Consider the following 21,269-nt stretch of genomic DNA (forward strand, 5'->3'; position numbering starts at 1 on the left):
GGATCCAGAGGTGCAGGGTGGTGTGTAATGTAAAGGGGTCCAGAGATGCAGGGTGCTGTGTAATTTAAAGGGGTCCAGAGATGCAGGGTGCTGTGTAATGTAAAGGGGTCCAGAGATGCAGGCTGCTGTGTAATATAAAGGGGTACAGAGGTGCAGGGTGCTGTGTATTGTAAAGGGGTCCAGAGATGCAGGGTGCTGTGTATTGTAAAGGGGTCCAGAGATGCAGGGTGCTGTGTAATGTAAAGGGGTCCAGAGGTGTAGGGTGCTGTGTAATGTAAGGGGTCCAGAGATGCAGGATGCTGTGTAATGTAAGGGGTCCAGAGATGCAGGGTGCTGTTTAATTTAAATGGGTCCAGAGATGCAGGGTGCTGTGTAATGTAAAGGGGTCCAGAAGTGCAGTGTAATGTAAAGGGGTCCAGGGGTGCATGGTGCTGTGTAATGTAAGGGGTCCAGAGATGCAGGGTGCTGTGTAATGTAAAGGTGTGCAGGGTGCTGTGTAATGTAAGGGGTCCAGAGATGCAGGATGCTGTGTAATGTAAGGGGTCCAGAGATGCAGGATGCTGTGTAATCTAAAGGGATCCAGAGGTGCAGGGTGGTGTGTAATGTAAGGGGTCCAGAGGTGCAGGGTGCTGTTTAATGTAAAGTGGTCCAGAGGTGCAGGGTGCTGTGTAATGTAAAGGGGTCCAGAGGTGCAGGGTGCTGTGTAATGTAAAGGTGTCCAGAGGTGCAGGGTGCTGTGTAATGTAAGGGGTCCAGAGATGCAGGATGCTGTGTAATCTAAAGGGATCCAGAGGTGCAGGGTGGTGTGTAATGTAAGGGGTCCAGAGGTGCAGGGTGCTGTTTAATGTAAAGTGGTCCAGAGGTGCAGGGTGCTGTGTAATGTAAAGGGGTCCAGAGGTGCAGGGCGCTGTGTAATGTAAAGGGGTCCAGAGGTGCTGTGTAATGTAAAGGGGTCCAGAGATGCAGGGTGCTGTGTAATGTAAAGGGATCCAGAGGTGCAGGGTGCTGTGTAATGTAAAGGGGTCCAGAGGTGCAGGGTGCTGTGTAATGTAAGGGGTCCAGAGATGCAGGGTGCTGTGAATTTAAAGGGGTCCAGAGATGCAGGGTGCTGTGTAATGTAAGGGGTCCAGAGATGCAGGGGGCTGTGTAATGTAAAGGTGTGCAGGGTGCTGTGTAATGTAAAGGGGTCCAGAGGTGCAGGGTGCTGTGTAATGTAAGGGGTCCAGAGATGCAGGGTGCTGTGAATTTAAAGGGGTCCAGAGATGCAGGGTGCTGTGTAATGTAAGGGGTCCAGAGATGCAGGGGGCTGTGTAATGTAAAGGTGTGCAGGGTGCTGTGTAATGTAAAGGGGTCCAGAGATGCAGGGTGCTGTGTAATGTAAAGGGGTCCAGAAGTGCAGTGTAATGTAAAGGGGTCCAGAGTGCTGTGAAATGTAAAGGGGTCCCGTGGTGCAGTTGTGGAGAGGGGGCACACAGTAGTGACAAAGAGATATTGAAGGATGCAGGGGGCACAGTGGGGTGTTTTTACATTTTACCGTGGGGGGGGGGGCAGATATTGGATCCGCCCTGGGTGCCAAATGTTCTAGGTACGCCCCTGGGGCTCCCCCAAAGGGAGAGCCCATGAAAGGCGGTGAACCAAGCTAAAAGGCCATATCCACCCCCTCCCAAGACTTTCAGGGCAGGCCCAAGGACTTACACCCTACTAATCGTGCAGTAATAAGTATACCATGCAAAAGTGACAAATGTGACAAACACATAAAAAAGACAGGAGTGAAAGGGGATAAGTGCTAAAGTGCCATGGTGCAATACCACAGCAGGCCCTACGGCCAGGAATCAAAAATTCCATTGGTCCCTGCTAGAGGCAGGTGCGAAAAAAGTGTGATGGTGCAGTGACTTAATGGCACCCCCATGCTTCTTCTAACAGCAGCGTGTTATTGCTGCAGATGTGGGAAAGCATGCCATCTACACTCAGTCCTGCATCCGCAGAAGGGTGAGCCTAGCCTGATGGTGAGTCCAGCCTTGGTACCAAGCCAATAGTGCCACTGTAATCACCATAAGAAGTTATGAGCGGTAGCATTGCCCAGTGAAAGGCTGGAACCAGCTTTGATGTCCACTACTGGTAGGGTGACCACATTTCCAAACTACCATTCAGGGACACCTTCCCTTCCCAGAAATCAGCTTGTGCTGTAACGAATCACAGCACAGTGATTGGACACAAGAAGCGGGATTTATGATTTCTCCAATCACAAGCAGGGGGCGGGATTGTGCTCCTCCAGGCTTTCCCGACCAGGACAAGCAGGGCCGCCATCAGGTGGGTACAGGCATTACACATGTAAGGGGCCCGATGGTCCCCAGGGGCCCGGCTGGCCCCCCCTCTTCGTCCTTCTTCTTCTTCGTCTTCTTCTTCTTCTTCTTCCTTCTTCTTTCTTCTTCCTTCTTCTTCCTTCTTCTTTCTTCTTCCTTCTTCTTCTTCTTCTTCTTCCTTCTTCTTCTTCTTCTTTATTTGCATTACACCTGTAAGGGGCAGGATGGTCCCTGGGGCCTCTTACAGGACTGGCTGGCCCTCCTCCCGTTTTTTATTGTAATGGGCCTCTAAATTACACTTGATTTTTTTTTCCGTCAGCACCCCCCCCCCCCCCCGGTTCTCTGCTCCTGGGGGGCCCTGCTAAACCTGTGTAAGGGGCCCCCCCAATTTGTGATGGCTGCCCTGAGGACAAGTACTGTCAGTGCGTAAAGTAGTGATGTGGCAGCCTTTTTTGGGGGAATCAGATTGGCCCGGGGGGTGGCTGTGTCAGTTTCATTCCGGGACACTTTATTGTCCTGGAATGAATGTGTCCGGGACAGACCTGCAAAATGCGGGACTGTCCTGGGCAATTCGGGACATGTGGTCACCCTAACTGCTGGACACCTCATTTACTTCTTCAACTTTGTAGAAACAGAGAAGGAAAGAGAGAAAAAAAAAAGAACAAAGACTTCAGGGGAAGGACTTTAGACTGCACTGGGTCACTAGTCTGACACCACTGATTTAGACATATGTAAATAAAATTCAGGGAGTCCCCACTTTGGTTCCTGACCAACAGACCAAACTTGTTCTATGGAATGTATGAATGTAGATAGCAGAGTGTTTACCTTCTGGAAGGTCTCCTTTGATAAAAGAGCTGCTTCTCTCTGTTGATCTCCATAGGTGAATATCACTGAGCGGTACTGACTGCCGACATCCTGCCCTTGCTTCATTCCTGCAGTGACAGATGGAGTGTCATGTTAGGGAAACAATGATACTCTTATGGTAAAGTAAGATTTTTTTTTTTTTTTTTAATAATCTACTACATTATAAATTATCTACTACATTTAATTAACCACTTGCTTACTGGGCACATAAACCCCCTTCGAAATTTGCGCGGTCGTACGACATGGCTCCCAAACAAAATTGACGTCCTTTTTTCCCCACAAATAGAGCTTTATTTTGGTGGTATTTGATCACCTCTGCGGTTTTTATTTTTTGCGCTATAAACAAAAAAAGAGCAACAATTTTAAAAATATATATATATATATTTTTTACTTGTTGCTATAATAAATATCCCAATTTTTTTTTTAAAAAAATATTTTTTTTCTCAGTTAAGGCCGATACGTATTTTTCGACGTATTTTTGTTAAAAAAAAAACGCAATAAGCGACTGGTTTGCGCAAAAGTTATAGCGCCTACAAAATGGGGAACAGAATGTTTACTAGTAATGGCGGCGATCTGCGATTTTTATTGGGACTGCGATATTGCGGCGGACGTATCGGACACTTTTGACACAAATTTGGGACCATTCACATTTATATAGCGATCAGTGCTATAAAAATGCACTAATTACGGTATAAATGTGACTGGCAGTGAAGGGGTTAACACTAGGGGGTGAGGAAGGGGTTAAATGTGTATCCTGGGTGTGTTCTAACTGTGTGGGGGGTGACTGGGGGAGGTGACTGATGCTGTGTCCCTATGTACAAGGGACACAGATCGGTGTCCTCTCCCCTGACAGCACGTGGAGCTCTGTGTTTACACACAGAGCTCCACATCCCTGCTGTGTTACCGACGATCGCGTGTACCTGGCGGACGTCGCGGCTGCCAGGTACACGCATCGGCTTCCCAGCGATGCGCCGGGACAGTGTTTACCCGCTGCGCGCCCCCCAGAGGCGCGCGCGGGTAATGCACTTTAAAAGACATCCAAAGAAGTCCACTTGGCACCTGAGAGCCGCGCTGTTGACGCCTTTTGTCAATAGCGCGGGTCTCAAGTGGTTAAAGTGGTAAAAAACATGGAAATATGAAGCATCATTATTGTTATTATTGTTATTATACAGGATTTATATTGCGCTGCACTTTACAATGTAGAGGGGGGACAGTACAGTTACAATACAGTTCAATACAGAAGGGCCCTACTTGATGAGCATACAATGTAAAGGGAGGGGGAGGTGGTACAAAAGGTAATAGCTGCAGGAGGTGGCTTGGGTACATTTCTTAGCTGGAGGTGGGATAGGCTGCCTAATAAGTGAGATTTAAGGCATCATCTTAAGGCAGACAGGGTAGGGGCTGACTGGACATACTGGGGCAGGGAGTTCCTGAGGATGGGAGAGGCTCTGGAGAAGTTCTGGAGGCAAGCATGGGAGGAGGTAACAAGGGAACTAGAGAGAAGAAGGTCATGGGAGGAGCGGAAAGAATAATTTGGGTGATATCTGCAGAGGAGGTTGGTGATGTGGCTGGGGGTGATGCCGTGGATGGCCTTGTATGTTGTGGTTAGTATTTTACATTTTATACAGTGGGGTAGTGGAAGCCAGTAAGGGGAGAGAGAATCATGAAAAATGTCTATGAAGGCTTCCAGTCATTCACATCTTGGGCTGTCTAGTGGGAGTAAATCCAGCACAACTGGATCCAAAGTACATAAAGTGGAAAAACTAAATAATATACTGTATTGCAATTTACCAGTCCTTAGATGTGATGTCTGCATTGGTTTTCATTTTTTTTTTTTTACTAAGTATGAAAATATACCTGTTAATCCTGCCAGAAATATTGTTTCCAGATCACTTCTGTATGTTCAGTATCTCATAAAAGTGAGTACACCCCTCACATTTTTGTAAATATTTTATTATATCTTTTCATGCGACAACACTGAAGAAATGACACTTTGCTACAATGTAAAGTAGTGAGTGTACAGCTTGTATAACCCCTAAGTGAAAATTTACCAGTTGGATCCAAAATGTCAATATTTTGTGTGGACACCATTATTTTCCAGCACTGCCCTAACCTTCTTAGGCATGGAGTTCACCAGAGCTTTACAGGTTACCACTGGAGTCCTCTTCCACTCCTCCATGATGACATCACAGAGCTGGTGGATGTTGGAGACCTTGCGCTCCTCCTCCTTCCATCTGAAAATGCCCCACAGATGCTCAATAGGGTTTAGGTCTGGAGACATGCTTGGCCAGTCCATCACCTTTACCCTCAGCTTCTTTGGCAAGGCAGTAGTCTTCTTGGAGGTGTGTTTGGGGTCATTATCATGTTGGAATATAGCCCTGCGGTCCAGTCTTCAAAGGGAGGGGGGATCATGCTCTGCTTCAGTATGTCAGAGAACATGTTGGCATTCATGGTTCCCTCAATATATTGTAGCTCCCCAGTGCCGACAGCACTCATACAGCCCCAGACCATGACACTCCCACCACCATGCTTCACTGTAGGCACACTTGTCTTTGTACTCCTAACCTGGTTGCTGTCACACACGCTTGTCCTGTTAAACTGCTTGTGTGGTCTTGGCCACCATGCTGCAGCTCAGTTTCAGGGTCTTGGCAATCTTCTTATAGCCTAGGCCATCTTTATGTAGAGCAACAATTCTTTTTTTCAGATCCTCAGACAGTTCTTTGCCATGAGGTGCCATGTTGAACTTTCAGTGACCAGTATGAGAGAGTGAGAGCGATAACACCAAATTTAACACACCTGCTCCCCATTCACACCTGAGACCTTGTAACACTTTTGAGTCACATGACACCGGGAAGGAAACATGGCTAATTGGGCCCAATTTGGACATTTTCACTAAGGGGTGTACTCACTTTTGTAGCCAGTGGTTTAGACATTAATGTCTGTGTGTTGTGTTATTTTGAGAGGACAGCACATTTACACTGTTATACAAGCTGTACACTCACTACTTGTAGCAAAGTGTAATTTCTTCAGTGTTGTCACATGAAAAGATAGAATATAATATTTATAAAAATGTGAAGGGTGTACTCACTTTTGTGAGATACTGTATATGTCGGTTTTCCTAACACAGTTCTGCCCTAGGTTGAGAACACAGATCCACAGATACAGTACATTGAGTCAGCATTGTCACCCATAAGACAGGAAGGGGTTGATTTTCTAAAGGCAAAATAGACTGTGCACTTTGGAACGACAGTCGCTCCAGAGCATTGTAAAGGAGGAGAAGCTCTGCTGACTTCCATCATCCAACCACATGCAAGCAAAATGCTGTTTTTTTAATTTTCCTTGCATGTGATTAAGTATTTTTTCAAAGTGTAGCTTTACCTGATTTACTAAGCCCTGGAGCAGCTGCACTTGCAAAGTGCACAGTCTACTTGCCTTTAGTAAATAAACCCCCTAAGTGCGCTATTCACAGGATCACCAGATGAAACTAAATAAATAAAAAGCCTAAAAAAAAAGAAAATGGACGCAGCCACCGTTTCTATGGAGTGGTAAGTTGCAATATAATCCATTTTTGTTCTGGAGTTTAGATACACTTTAGCCCTGGTTCACATCAGTGCGGCTTTGAAATCGTGCTACTTCGGAGCGATGTCAAAGCTGCCAATCAGTGCGATTTTGATGCGCCATTTCATTGCGACTTGTGACTCCATTTAACAGACGTCAATGCAAGTCACAATGAAATCGCAAAAAAGTAGTGCAGGAACCTTCTTCAAAGTCGCTACAACTTGAGTCGCAACTATTTAAAGGGTTCCATTGCCGGCAATGCAACTTGACAAATCTCACTGGGGTGAACCAGGGCTTAATAATTATTAATCAAAACGGAGAAAGCCACTTTGCTGTGGATGAAACGCTTTTATGAACAATCAGCAAGTTCAGTTGTGTTTACTTTCAAAAGATTTTATGAGTAATAAACTTAAAGCGGATGTGCCACTAAAACAATATATTAAAAGCTAGCAGCTACAAATACTGCAGCTGCTGACTTTTAATATAAGGACACTTACCTGTCCTGGAGTCCAGCGGTGATCGCAGCAGAGGATGAGCCGATCGCTCGTCACCCTGCTGCTCCCCCCTCCATCCACGGTGAGGGAACCAGGAAGTGAAGCGCTGCGGCTTCACTGCCCGGTTCCCTACGGCGCATGCGCGAGTCGCGCTGCGCCCGCCGATTGGCTCACACGCTGTGTGCTGGGAGCCGAGTGTTCCCAGCACACAACGGGCGACAGACGGGATGTGACGGAATGCCCGTCTTTCGCCCGTAGCGTGTGGCCGGAAGTGGGTGCAAATACCTGTCTTTAGACAGGTGTCTGCACCCCCCTCCCCCCTGAAAGGTGTCAAATGTGACACCGGAGGGGGGGAGGGTTCCGATCAGCGGGACTCCACTTTAGGGTGGAGGACCGCTTTAATAGTGATAAAGTAATAAAGAGTAATAAAACTATGATTAAAAAAAAGGTGAGGGTGTAATATGTTTTCAATTTTACTGCCTTAGATCTAATAAAAAATTAAAGGCTAAGTTCACACTTTATTTTTTTATTAATTCCAGCTACCCTATGCACCAATACAGTTGAACCTCTAATTACGAGCATAGTCCGTTCCAGGAGTATGCCCGTAATCCAAAGTACTCGCATACCAAAGCGAGTTTTCCCATTGAAGTCAATGGAAACTAAAATAATTTGTTCCGCATTGACTTCAATGGGATGCAATACCGAATGCGGCCAGAGGTGGGGCCGAAAATGCCTGAGGACACTTAGGCTTGTTTCCTGCGACTCCGTACCCCAGGCCAAATGAGGTACTGCAGGCCAATGTTCGACTTTTCTCGGCTCCTGCGCCCCTGTACCGCAGGCCAAATTAGGTACTGCAGGCCTATTTTCGGCTCTGCTCGGCTTCTGCGTCTCGTTCCTCAGGCCAAATGAGGTACTGCAGGCCTATTTAGCTTAAATTGTACTCGTCTTGCGAGTCAACACTCGCAAACCAAGTCAGAATTAAAAAAAAAAAGTTGCTCGCAAATCAAAACGCTCTCAAACCAAGTTACTCTTAAACCGAGGTTCCACTGTATAGCATTCATGTTCTTTTTTTGCAAATATATCAAAGCTGTCCATAAAATCCTCAGACACATACCTTACTGTCCTACATCCATGATTCCAAACGTATCTATGGCTTCTGTCTTACTTCCTTACAGACTTTAGGACATGACACAGGAAGGAGTTGACCAGCTGACCTCATTAGCACACACACTGCATCATCCACCCTCCCACTCCCAGGTGCACATTTTTTTGATGAAATGCAATCAATCAGTTATCACCCTTCTCACTAAATACACACGAACAAGCAACGTACCTTCATTTGGGTTATGGTTCTCCCAGAACAACTTCAGTAAGTCTGCGTAAGTTATAACTTTAGGGTCAAATACAATCCGGACAACCTCGATATGTGCAGTGAGACCTTGGAAGAAAAGCAAAAGTATGTTAAGCTTTTTTGAAATTGTTCTTGGTAATATTTTTTGTCTTTTAACAAACCTATACTGTGAAAAATAAGGGGGATGTCCATTTTTTAACTCTACTAGCTTGGTTGACTCTGGCTTTAGTACTTTCCATGTTAATTACCTGAACTAATCATTCAGATTACAAAACTGGAGAGAAGTCAGAATTTCTAAACTGCATATTTGTTTCAGGCACTGACTTTAATTTCTGAAACCACTAGATCAGGGGTCTCCAAACACAAAGGGCCAGTTTAATGTGTTTCAGGCTTTAGGGGGGCCGAATTATGGCCAGTGAGAGAAGAAAATTTCCTGGCGTCCGTGGGAGTAAACAGTGCAAATCTGGAATTAGGGGGAGGAATAGTGCCCCATTGTTGGTGTCAGTGGGAGGAATAATGCCCTATTGTGAGTGGGTGTACGGAGCATTCAATACCGGTGTTTTTTTGTTTGAATACACTTTTTTTAGTTAGCCTAGTAGTCCGTTATTTCACCTGGAATGCACAGTGTCAGGTCAGCATTCGGCAAAAAATCCTTCCTGTTGAGGTGGTGGTGTATGACATTTTGCATGAGGTGGGGAAGATTTGGGAGCTTGAGAGAGACAAGCAGGGTCAGGGGGCTTGGTTGAAGGCGTGGAGGGGTTTCAAGCCTCCCTGACTGCCAGGAGTCTCTTTCCCGGGTGTAACTGTCTGTCTTTTATCATCCTAGATTATTAATTATTTTTGATTAATTTTTGATAAATGGCTGCGTACATAGGTGACGGGTTGTGCCTCTTAGGCCCTCTCTGCTGCTTTATGTAAATAGTTTTCTAAAAATGTTTTGGTAGTGGGCTATGTATATATTCTGAACATGCATGTGTATTCCTTTGATTTCTGTTGATGTTTTGTACTATGGTTTTGTTTTTTACTTTTGTATAAAATTGGTTGCTTGATTATTTTCAATAAAATATCAGTAATGCCCCATTGTGTCAGTGGGAGGAATTGTGCTCCATTGTTGGCATCAGTGGGAGGAATAGTGCCCCATCATTGGTATCAGTGGGAGGAAAAGTGCCCCATCGTTGGTGTCAGTGGGAGGAATAATGCCCCATCGTTGGTGTCAGTGGGAGGAATTGTGCCCCATTGTTGGCATCAGTGGGAGGAACAGTGCCCCATCAATGGTGTAAGTGGGAGGAATTGTGCTCCATTGTTGGCATCAGTGGGAGGAAAAGTTCCCCCTTCATTGATATCAGTGGGAGGTAATTTGGCCGAATTTCGAACAATGTATGGGCTAGCTGGTTGTACACAACTTGATCTATTAAGCGATATCTGTACATCCAGCCTGTTGGGTTTTTCCAAAGTTATCAGTGCCGGTGGCTATACTGTTCATTGTATTCTGACAGTGGGGAAGGATCCCTGCTGGCAGAATACAATAGCTATCAAATGTGTGGATGGGAGAATCGGTTCTTTTTTTTGTTCAACCAAAAAAGAATCATGTATGGCTTGCCTAAGTCTTATTGAATATTATTCACAGATATATACACCATGGGCCAGATCCACGTAGCGGATCGTAATTTTAGTCAGGCGTAGCGTATCGTAATAACGCTACGCCGCCGCAACTTTGAGAGGCAAGTGTTGTATTCACAAAGCACTTGCCTCTAAAGTTACGGCGGCGTATCGTAAATCTGCCGGCGTAAGGGCGCGGAATTTAAATGTTAAAGATGTGGGCGTGTTTTATGTTAATTTTACTTGACCCGACGTAAATGACGTTTTTTCTGAACGGCGCATGCGCCGTCCATGGGGGTATCCCAGTGCGCATTCTCGAAATTAACCCGCAACAAGCCAATGCTTACGATGTGAACGTCATTCTACGCAAAGCCCTATTCGCAAAACGATTTACGCAAACAACGTACAATTTTCAAAATTCGACGCGGGAACGACGTCCATACTTAACATAGCATACGCCTCATATAGCAGGGGTAACTATACGCCGTAAAAAGCCTTACGGAAACTACGTAAAAAAATGCGCCGGACGTATGTTCGTGGATCGCCGTATCTAGCTAATTTGCATACTCAACGTGGAAATCGACTAAGGCCCCGTACACACGAGAGGATCTATCCGCTGGAATTGATCTGCGGATCAGTTCCAGCGGATAGATCCGCTGATGTGTACATCCCAGCGGATCTTTTTCCACTGATTTTTTTCGGCCCGACCGATTTCCAGCAGATAAAAATTTCTTAGCATGCTAAGAAATCTATCCGCTGGAATCGGCTTCAGCGGATCAATCCGGTGGTCTGTACAGACTCACCGGATCGATCCGTCCGATTCCCTCCCTCGCATGCGTCGTAATGATTCGACGCATGCGTTGGTATCCTTATATGACAGCGTCGCGCACGTCATCATCGCGGCGACGGCGCGACACGTCATCGCGATGGGATTTCGGCGCGGATTTCGATCCGATGGTGAGTACACTCCATCGGATCCAAATCCGCGGAAATCATCGAGAGGATTTATCCGCGGATACGGTCCGGCGGACCGTATCCGCGGATCAATCCTCTCGTCTGTACCCGGCATAAGACGTAGTTAGCAAGCACCAGCTAGGCACACATATACCCTTTTGATCGTCCCTGATGTTAACCCCTTCCCTGCCAGTGTCATTAGCACAGTAATGCCTCGTACACACAGTCGGACTTTTGACCATGCAAAAGTCTGCCGTGAGTCCGTTGGAAGTCCAAAGAAAAGAAAGAGAACAGGTTCTCTATCTTAGGTCCGTCGGACTTCCAACAAAAAAAGTCCGATTGATGCTACACGTGGTCGGACTTTCCGAGAAAAAAACCCCATCTGACTTTTTTCTCGGAAAGTCCGACCATGTGTACGAGGCATAACAGTGCATATTTTTAGCACCGATCACTGTAATAATGTCACCGCTCCCCAAAAAAGTGTCAGATAGGTGTCTGATTTGTCCGCCACAATGTCGCTGTCCCGCTAAAAAATTGCTGATCACCGACATTACTAGTAAAAAATAAATATACATAAAAATGCCATAAGAATATCCCATAGTTTGTAGACGCAATAACTTTTGCGCAAACCAATCAATATACGTTTATTGGGATTTCTTTACCAAAAATATGTAGCAGAATACACATTGGCATAAATTGATGAAGAAATTCGATTTTTTTTATTTATTCATTGGATGTGTTTAAGAGCAGAAAGTTAAATATATATATATATATATATATATATATATATATATATATATATATATATATATATATATATATATATATAATTGTGGCTCTTATTCTGTTTATATCGCAAAAAAAATTGTATCACAGAGGTAATCAAATACCACCAAAATAAATCTCTATTTTTGGGGGGGACAACCGCGCAATTGTCAGTTAAAGTTAAAGTGCTGCGTTGCAAAAAATGGCCTGGTCATAAACTTGTATAAATAAGCCAATTATCAATCATGGGTGTAATGGACTTCTAAAGTAAGTGTGAACTTCTGTTTATTTGCTCCAATTTGGTCTGTTAAATATTTGAAATGTATCAGTGATATAAAGAACCTGTAGTGAAAAAAAAAAGAAGAAAAAAAAAAAGAAAAAACACAATAATGCAGCCACACAACTACGAATGGATAGATACACTTTATCATATGAAACACTAGGTGGGTAAACACATTACTTACTCATCTGACTTCATAATTGTTTTTTGCATCCAAAGTAAAGAGTCTAGTTCTTCCTCTCTCTTATAGATATCAGTTGAAGTCATAGCAGATGCAAGTCCTAGACTGCCCCCTGCTGACATAATGTGGCGTACAACTGGTAACCATTTGAATTGCTATTGATTTCCCAGCCAAGATTTAGGCCCGGATTCACATACATTGGCGCATATTTATGCCGGCGTAGCATATCGAATATGCGCTACGCCAACGCAGCGCACAGAGGCAAGCACAGTGGGCTAGATTCAGGTACCGCTGCGCACTTCTTACGGAGGCGCAGCGTACCGTTTTTGCCCTGCGCCCCCGCAAATTATCTGCGCTACGCTTCATTCACGAAGCAGTAGCCACGTAATTTGCGTGGGCGCTCCTCAAAAATGCCCGGCGTAAGGGCGCGTAATTGAAATGATCCCGTAGGGGGCGCGGATCACTTAAATTAGGCGCGTTCCCGCGCCGAACGTAGTGCGCATGGTCCGTCGGGAAATTTTCCCGACGTGCATTGCGGCAAATGACGTCGCAAGGACGTCATTTGCTTCAAAGTGAACGTAAATGCCGTCCAGCGCCATTCACGATTCACTTACGCAAACAGCGTAAAATTTCAACTTTGCGACGCGGGAACGACGGGTATACGTAGCATTGGCTGCCCCTGCTAATAGCAGGAGCAGCCTTACGCGAAACCCGACGAACGACGTAAACTGCGTACGCAGGGCTCGCGTAGGGTAGTGAATCGGCGTTAGTATGCAATTTGCATACTATACGCTGACCACTACGGGAACGCCCCCTAGCTGCCATCGTAAGAATGCAGCCTACGATATGACTGGCGTAAGAGCCTTATGCCAGTCATATCTTAGGCTGCAGTCGGCGTATCGAGGTTCCTGAATCAGGAGCATTCAAAACGCCGGCGCAAGTAAGCAATTGCGCTGCGTAACTATGGTTACGCAGACGCAATTGCTACCGGAATCTGGGCCCGTATTCACAAAGCACTCGCCCCCAGTCGCTCTCAAATCTACGCTGGGTTTCCTCAGCGTAAGCCAGCGTAGGTGGAAGTGGGCGTGAGCCATGCTAACGAGGCGTGACCCCATGTAAATGAAGGACTGAGCGTCATAAAGTTACGAATAATGTACGGCGCATGCGCCGTCCCGTGGCCGCATCCCAGTGCGCATGCTCAGAATCATGTCAAAACAACAGCCTAAGATATGTCGAATCACTGTCTACGACGTGAACGTAACCTACGCCTAGTCATATTCACGTACAGCGTAAACGACAAAAGATACAACGGCTTGTGTTCCCTGGTCCATACCTTTGCATGGGTTGCGCCTCCTATATGGGGAATAACTTTACGCTGGACGTACGACTTACGCAAACCGCGTATATTATGCGCCGGGCGCAAGTACGTTCGTGAATCGGCGTATCTCCCTCATTTGCATATGTGCATAGAAAATCAATAAGAGCGGCAAATGCGCCCAGCGTAAATATGCGCACACGATACGACGGCGTAGGCAAGTTACGTTGGTCGTAGGAAGCCTATTTTCAGGCGTATCTAGTTTTGTGGGCAAGGCGCACAGATACGACGGCGCATATTTACACTTACACGGCGTATCTCGAGATACATCGGCGTAAGTGCTTTGTGAATCCGGGCCTTAGTCTTTAAGCTGGCCATACATGACTCAGTTTTTTTTTTTATTCAGTCAACCCCCCCCTGCTGTCTCATTGTATTCTCACAGCAGGACTCCCCAACATTCAGAATACATTGATCAGCGCTGCAGCACCCATTGGCTGCATTCTCTGATTATCATGATGGATGGATCGAATTGATAAATGAACAGGTATTTTTTTAAGCTCAGTTTAAAGTTTAAAGTGTTTGTTACATCCTACACTTCATATTCCTGATATGTGTCTGCTGTACCCAGGGGTAGACTGACAACTCATGGGCAATAGGAGATTATTGTAAGCTCTAACGAGCAGGGCCCTCTGATCCCTCCTGTATTGATCTGTATTGTGACTGTACTGTCTTCCCTGATGTAAAGCGCTGTGCAAACTGTTGGCGCTATATAAATCCTGTATAATAATAATAATAGGAGATTATGGGGCCCCCGGGTAATAGAAGATTATGGGGCCCCCCAGGCAATAGATTATGGGGCCACACAGTATACATACACACACACTGAAAAGGTACTGGAGAGGTGGGGCGGCTATAATCTTGGGATTTTTTTTAAAACACAGATTTGTACATACTGTCCCTGGTTTTACTGAGGCTGGCAACCCTGATGGGGGCCCCCTAGTGGCATGGGGCCCTCAGGCAGTGCCCAAGTGCCCGTATGGTCAGTCTGCCCCTGGCTGTACCATCTACTTGTATGAAAAAGTCTTCTGTTCTCTTTCTATTGCTTCCTTTATGTGAAATCCCTGGTGTTCCTGCCAGCCTCTCTGCTTTCCTATTAAAAACTGACCACACTAAGCAGGGGAGCACACTGTGATCAGTTCTCTAACTATGCTGGGAACTCAGTGTGCTCTCCTCTAATAAACAGACTTTGTCCTGACACGCCCCTTCAGCACAGCCATTTATTGTTGTTTTTTTTTTCAGCAGAAGGGAAGTACTTACATTTAAATAGAAGTTTTCCTTGTGCGGGTGGCAGATGTTCTAGTTGAAATCTTTCATCCTCTGCCCCATCCCCCCCACAGCAGTAATCTTCCAGTAGTGAAGGAGTTAATACAGCCACTGGATCTGTCATAGGCATTCATCAAAGAGTGCAGACTATGCCCAACCCATTCTATCCTCTTTATCCATTCATAGAATCTACTATATCTTCCAGCAATGAAAAACATTCTATCAGTATATGACAGCAGAGGAATGAAAGGTAATCCATTCATAGAGAGCTTTTCATCGATGGAAGCTATAGTGCGGCTTCTATGAATTGAGGAGGGGGGCGGAAAAGGGCAGGGCAAAGTCGTCACTCCTAACAAGTGCCTGTGACAAGTCAAGTGGCATAATCCCAGCAGCACCAAAAGCTTTATGTTTTCTGCTGCAGGTGTGTGTGTGTGCATTTGGGGGTGAGGGAGGGTGATTTTGGGCAGATTTAGGACTGCTGGCATTTTTATTTTTAAACTAAACTTAGACTTTAAAGGGTCACTAAAGGAATTTTTTTTTTTTAGCTAAATAGCTTCTTTTACCTTACTGCAGTCCTGGTTTTATGTCCTCATTGTTCGTTTTTGCTCTAATCCTTCTCTGTTCTGAACACTTCCTGGTTGTCTGTTTCCTGATGAAAAAAGTCATGGGAGCTTTCTCTCTGTGGTCACTAATCAAGGAGGTGTGATTACTGTGCGTCTAAAACCCCTCAACACCAATCAGTTTCGTTTTCCAAACCATCACTGCCCTGTATTGGCTCTGTGCAGCAGAGAAGCAGGAAATATGCAAAAAGGAAACTGAAACTACAGGTACATTATATGATTGATTTTTAAAAGGAATCAGTTAACTATTATGTCTCTATACCCTGTAAACAGTCATTTCAGCAAAAAAAAAAAAAAATTCCTTTACAACTCCTTTAACTTTTAGTTTAAATTAACCAAATGCATTTCAGGTAGATTCAAAACAAAAGTTGTTAAAAGTCTTAGTTTTCGTTTTTTATATATATATATATATATAAAACATTTGTTGGATGAATGTCACACACCTTTGTGCAGGCTGTATGAGTTATGGCTGTCATTTCTGTAATAGATTAATTCCTAGGATTGTCAGCTCCAACTAGTGGCCAATATGCAGTATAGTTTTCTGAAATATCTCAGTGAGAAAATATACCACATTTTGGCCACTAGATTGCACCCATGATCATCGGAGAGGTCTGGTATACCCCTTATGAATCAGTCCATAGTCTACAATCAGTAAAACTCATGCTCCATGCTGATTGGAGCTCCAACTCGGCAGGGGGTGTGTTAGGCATCTGCAGAGAGACCCTGCTATTCTAGGAGGGAGGGGTGCCACACTTTATATGGGGGGTGGTGGGATTTTATGGGGGAGGTTAGATATTAAAGTCTATGGGAACTGAACTTGATAAAGCAAAAGTGCCCATTTTGAAGGCTTATATGCAAATTATTGTCCATAAAAAGGGTATGGGGGACATGCCCTGGGGGACATGTATCACTGCAAATTTATTTTTTATTTTTTAAAGATCCTTTTTACAGGACCAGTGATTTTAACGATGATTAAAGTGAAACAATAAAAATGAAAAATTCCTTTAAATGTAGTGCCTGGGGGGTCTCCTTAGTCTACCTGTAAAGTGGCGCATCTGTACTGTGTATAGAACCTGCTGCAGCAAAACTGACATTTATAAAGAAAAAAAATGACATTCAAATTGCTGGCAATACAATTCCATTGCCAGCAATACAAAAATAATCAGTGTGGGGACACCCTCCCTATCCATACCAGGCCATTTGGGTCTGATATGGATTTTAACAGGAATCCCATGCCAATTGGCATGGGGTCCCCCCAGGGCTGGACTGGGACAAAAATGTGGCCCTGGACTTCATCCAGACTGGCCCACTTTGACAGGTCTCTCCCATGGCAGCCGGACAACGCCTTCAGCCTCTCAGCCAACATCTCTCAAAGCCTGAATGTTCCTGAGTTCAATTTAAAAAGACTGATGTAAAACTGGAACCAATATTTAGATTGACAGCAGCATTGAAGCCAGGAAATTATATTTAACTGTGTGGAAATGTTTAAACTATTCCAAAATTTATAAATAACACATATTAATAAAAATGACTGTTCTTTGCCTAAATTAAGATGTACATACATTATCAAAATGCATTTCTAAGGAACTTATTTCAGCAAGCCAACCTGATCAGGTAAGTTAGTTATTCACCAGACCAAGAATTTCTCTTTAAACAAATTCAAATGTAATCTTCAGCTTTTACGAGATATTTTTAAATCCGTGGTACAGAACCCTCGATTTTTTTAACGTTCATACTATACTTCCATAACGGGCTCAGTGCCTTTTTCCATGGAGTTTAAGCACCCTTTGCAAAGTTCGTAAGGGGCAAATACTAAAAAAGTTATTTTTTTCTAAGAACATATACAGTACTGTATATTTAATTAGATCCATCAATATAATCAATATGTTTTATCTTTTTTTTTTTTTTTATATTTTGCCAGCTTGACCCTTATTCTCATGGCAACATCCAACTGTCTCTTCTGTTCACCTCTTTCCGCATAGCCTAAAGCCTCATACACACGACTGGTTTTCCCGGCAGGAAAACTTCCAGGAGAGCTTTTGGCCGGGAAAACCGGACGTGTGTATGCTTCCTCACAGTTTTCCGTCAGGAAAACAGCTGGAAATCCCGGCGCGAAAATAGAGAACCTGCTCTCTATTTTCAGGTCGAGATTCCCAGCGTTTTTTTTTTCCCGCCAGATCTACTACTTACCTATGGGAAACACGGCGAGTCAGTGCCGATGGAGCATGCACACGGCCGGGATTCCCGGCCAAAGCTCCATGGCAGTTTTCCTGCTGGGTTCTCGGCTTTCCCCTCGGTTTTCTCGCCAGACTTTTTACTGCCGAGGAAAACCGAGCGTGTGTACAGGGCTTGACTGTATTAGGTGATCCTGTGATTGTGGTCATTCCCTTCTACTTGTCACCTGAAAAATACCTGAAAGAAGTGCAACTTTTCTTTCTTTATGCTCAAGAAGCCAGCCCATGAGGAGTAGAAGATCATGTTTTCAGGTATGATTCTCAGCACATAATATTGTTGTCTGCCTTAAAAAGCAAGAAGTTGGGTGTGCCGTTATGTTCCTAATTACAAAATGGAGACTGATCACATACTTACAGTAAAAGCAAGTCCTCCTATTTAATACTCATATGGAAAGTTCTGAGGAAGTGCCTGAGATGCTCCATTTTGCCCTCCGAACCCTTGTCTAATAAATTGTACCATAATGCCCCATACACACGATCTGGCTTTTGCCCGGCCAAACTCACATCAGAATTCCGAAGGAATTCCATCGGAGTAAAAGAGAACATGTTCTCTATCTAAATTCCGATGGAATTCTTCGGAAAAAAGTCAGATGGGGCATACACACGGTCGGAATTTCCGATGGAAAAAGTCTGTCGGACTTTTTCCATCGGAAATTCCAATCGTGTGTACGGGGCTTAACTGTACAGTGTCCCTGTATATTGTAAAGCTATATAAATCCTGTATAATAAGAACAATTTGAATGTCTATACAACAGAGGCAGACAATGATCCACAGTATTGTTTACAGAAATCCTTGCCATATGTACTGTAAGAGCCGGTTCACACTGGGGCGACGTGTCAGGCGACCCAGCCGCCTGATAAGTCGCGTCCCATTCTATTCAATAGAACCGTTCTAATAGGAGCGACGCAAGTCGCTCCGACTTAGAAAAAGATTCTTGTACGACTTTGGGGGCGACTCGGGGTGACTTGCATTGACTTCTATACAGCGAAAAAAAAGGTATTACAACCCATGGATGAAGAGTGCTGCACACCCCTGATAAGTCTTGAAGAAAGAGAAAATTACCCCTAGGGGCTTGGTGCTGCAGCAAAAAATGAAAATGTACCAATTGATAGAAAAGCATAAATTTATTTAATATAATGTTCAAAAAGAGCCCCAAATCAGGGACTCAGGATATGAGCTTGACATAAAAACATATATCAATACAGAACAAGTAAGATCACACAAATGATAATAAATGCAGACATAACAGTACTGTGAGTATGCAGGTGCTATGGGCGAAAATAACCATAGTGGTCGCGCTTAATAAATTACTCCCTGAAGAAGACCGCTACTTTTAAAGGTCGAAACGCGTAGGGGTTATTTTCGCCCATAGCACCTGCATACTCACAGTACTCTTATGTCTGTATTTATTATTATTTGTGTGATCTTACTTGTTCTGTATTGATATATGTTTTTATGTCAAGCTCATATCCTGAGTCCCTGATTTGGGGCTCTTTTTGAACATTATATTAAATAAATTTATACTTTTCTATCAATTGGTACATTTTCATTTTTTGCTGCAGCACAAAGCCCCTAGGGGTAATTTTGACTTCTATACAGAAGTCATTTTGCAAGTCGCCTCTGAAGTCGTCTTCAGGACGCCTTCCCGTGTCGCCCCCGAAGTCGTGCCGCCCCAGTGTGAACCGGCTCTCAATGTCTTGGGGGGAAGTCTTTTTCCCTCCAAAGAAATCAATCATTTTGGCCAAAATTTGTATGAAGGGTGCTTTTCTATTAAAATTTGATACAGGACAAAGTGGAAAATAGACATACAGTATTAGACATAAAAGTATTAAAAAAAAATAAAAAATTACCTGTACACACTTCCTTATATGTGGGATGTTGAGTGTACCCTCCTGCATATCCTACCTGAGTGGAGAAGACACCCTTCTGTCTCCAGAACAGCCGCTCTACTCCCCAGAAGCAACCCATACCTAAAAAGCACCAGGAACTACAATCAGTCGATGGAGAAACACAGATCCATTCCTCTGCTCTATAAAATTTGTCTTTACGAACTTACCAAACATGGCCAGCTCATGACCAATTGGGAATGGCTCCATTGTTGAGTTTCCATTGATAGCATGTTTGGCTGTGAAAAAAAAGAAAAGAAAAAGACACCAGTGATTAAATCAAAAATGTAAAATTTCAGAAACAGGTAGTACAGCAGTGATCTAACAAGATCATTAAGTAAATGATTGGTTACTGAATGATAAGGGTGAACTTCAAGCTGTAAGGATGTGCGTTTTCCAGGAAATATCTGATGAGAACAATGTTCATGTTTATGAACTCTATTACCCTGCACTTACCTGACACTTGAAGGGCTTCAGCCCGCCCTGGTAGAGCCTCTTGGGCTGTGGGGAGAATGGTTTTACTAGGCATTGCTGTGTTATGCAGACTGTGAAAAACTGAAAAGTGCCGTGTATTTATAGGGTATCATTACCTTGATAGGGCAGAGGTTACTGACAAATTTCTAATAGGTAACTAGTAAGCCCTGCTTGTTAAAGAGACACGAGCATCTAAATGATGGGATATTGGTTTTCTTACAGGATCTTTGTATAAAGGTTCTTGTGACAGCCAGTCTGCTTCTTCCTTCGGTTATTAAATCTACAAAAGACAGGTAGATGCTATGGGCAACACCTGCATGTTTGCTTTCCTCCACTGGCCCAGATTCAGGTAGATTTGCCCCTTAGTTACGGAGGCGCAGGGCAGCGTTTTTGCCCTGCGCCCCCGCAAATTTCCTGCGCTACCCACGATTCACGGAGCAGTAGCTCCGTAAATTGCGTGTGCGCTGTGTAAACTTGCCCTGCGCAAGGGCGCCTAATGTAAATGATCCCGTAGGGGGCGGGAATCATTTAAATTAGGCGCGTTCCCGCGCCGAGCGTAGAGCGCATGCTCCGTCGGGAAACTTTCCTGACGTGCATTGCGGCAAATGACGTCGCAAGGACGTCATTTGCTTCAAAGTGAACGTGAATGGCGTCCAGCGCCATTCACGAATCACTTACGCAAATTACGTAAAATTCGAACGTCGCGACGCGGGAACGACGGGTATACTTTAGCATTGGCTGCCCCTGCTATAAGAAGGGGCAGCCTTATGCTAAACACGCCGTACGGAAACAAAGTAAATTTCGTACGCAGGGCTCGCGCAACATTGTGAATTGGTGTTAGTATGCAATTTGCATACTATACCCTGAGCACAATGGGAGCGCCCCCTAGCGGCCATCGCAAGAATGCAGCCTAAGATATGCGTGGCATAAGAGCCTTATGCCACCCAGATTTTAGGCTGCAGTCGGCGTTACGATGTTCCTGAATCAGGAGCATTTGTAACGCCGGGGCAAGTAAGCAATTGCAACTCATAATTACACAGGCGCAATTGCTTCTTGAATCCGGGCCA

At 44.5% G+C, this 21,269-nt stretch overlaps 1 protein-coding gene across 1 annotated transcript in view; it reads right to left on the reverse strand.

The window, feature by feature from the left end:
• Positions 1–20,295, reverse strand: part of LOC120927352 (peptide methionine sulfoxide reductase MsrA-like) — a 23,544-nt gene extending 3,249 nt beyond the window's left edge. The window contains exons 1-5 of the mRNA XM_040337953.1: positions 20,185–20,295; positions 19,899–19,967; positions 19,693–19,812; positions 8,553–8,657; positions 3,129–3,235 (exon numbers count right to left, since the gene is read on the reverse strand). Coding sequence (XP_040193887.1) covers positions 3,129–3,235; positions 8,553–8,657; positions 19,693–19,812; positions 19,899–19,967; positions 20,185–20,257 — 474 coding nt within the window. The 5' untranslated portion in view covers positions 20,258–20,295. The remainder of the gene's footprint in view (positions 1–3,128; positions 3,236–8,552; positions 8,658–19,692; positions 19,813–19,898; positions 19,968–20,184) is intronic.
• Positions 20,296–21,269: the final 974 nt, after the last annotated feature.

Source organism: Rana temporaria, chromosome 2 (assembly GCF_905171775.1).
Source record: "Rana temporaria chromosome 2, aRanTem1.1, whole genome shotgun sequence".
Lineage (NCBI taxonomy): Eukaryota > Metazoa > Chordata > Amphibia > Anura > Ranidae > Rana > Rana temporaria.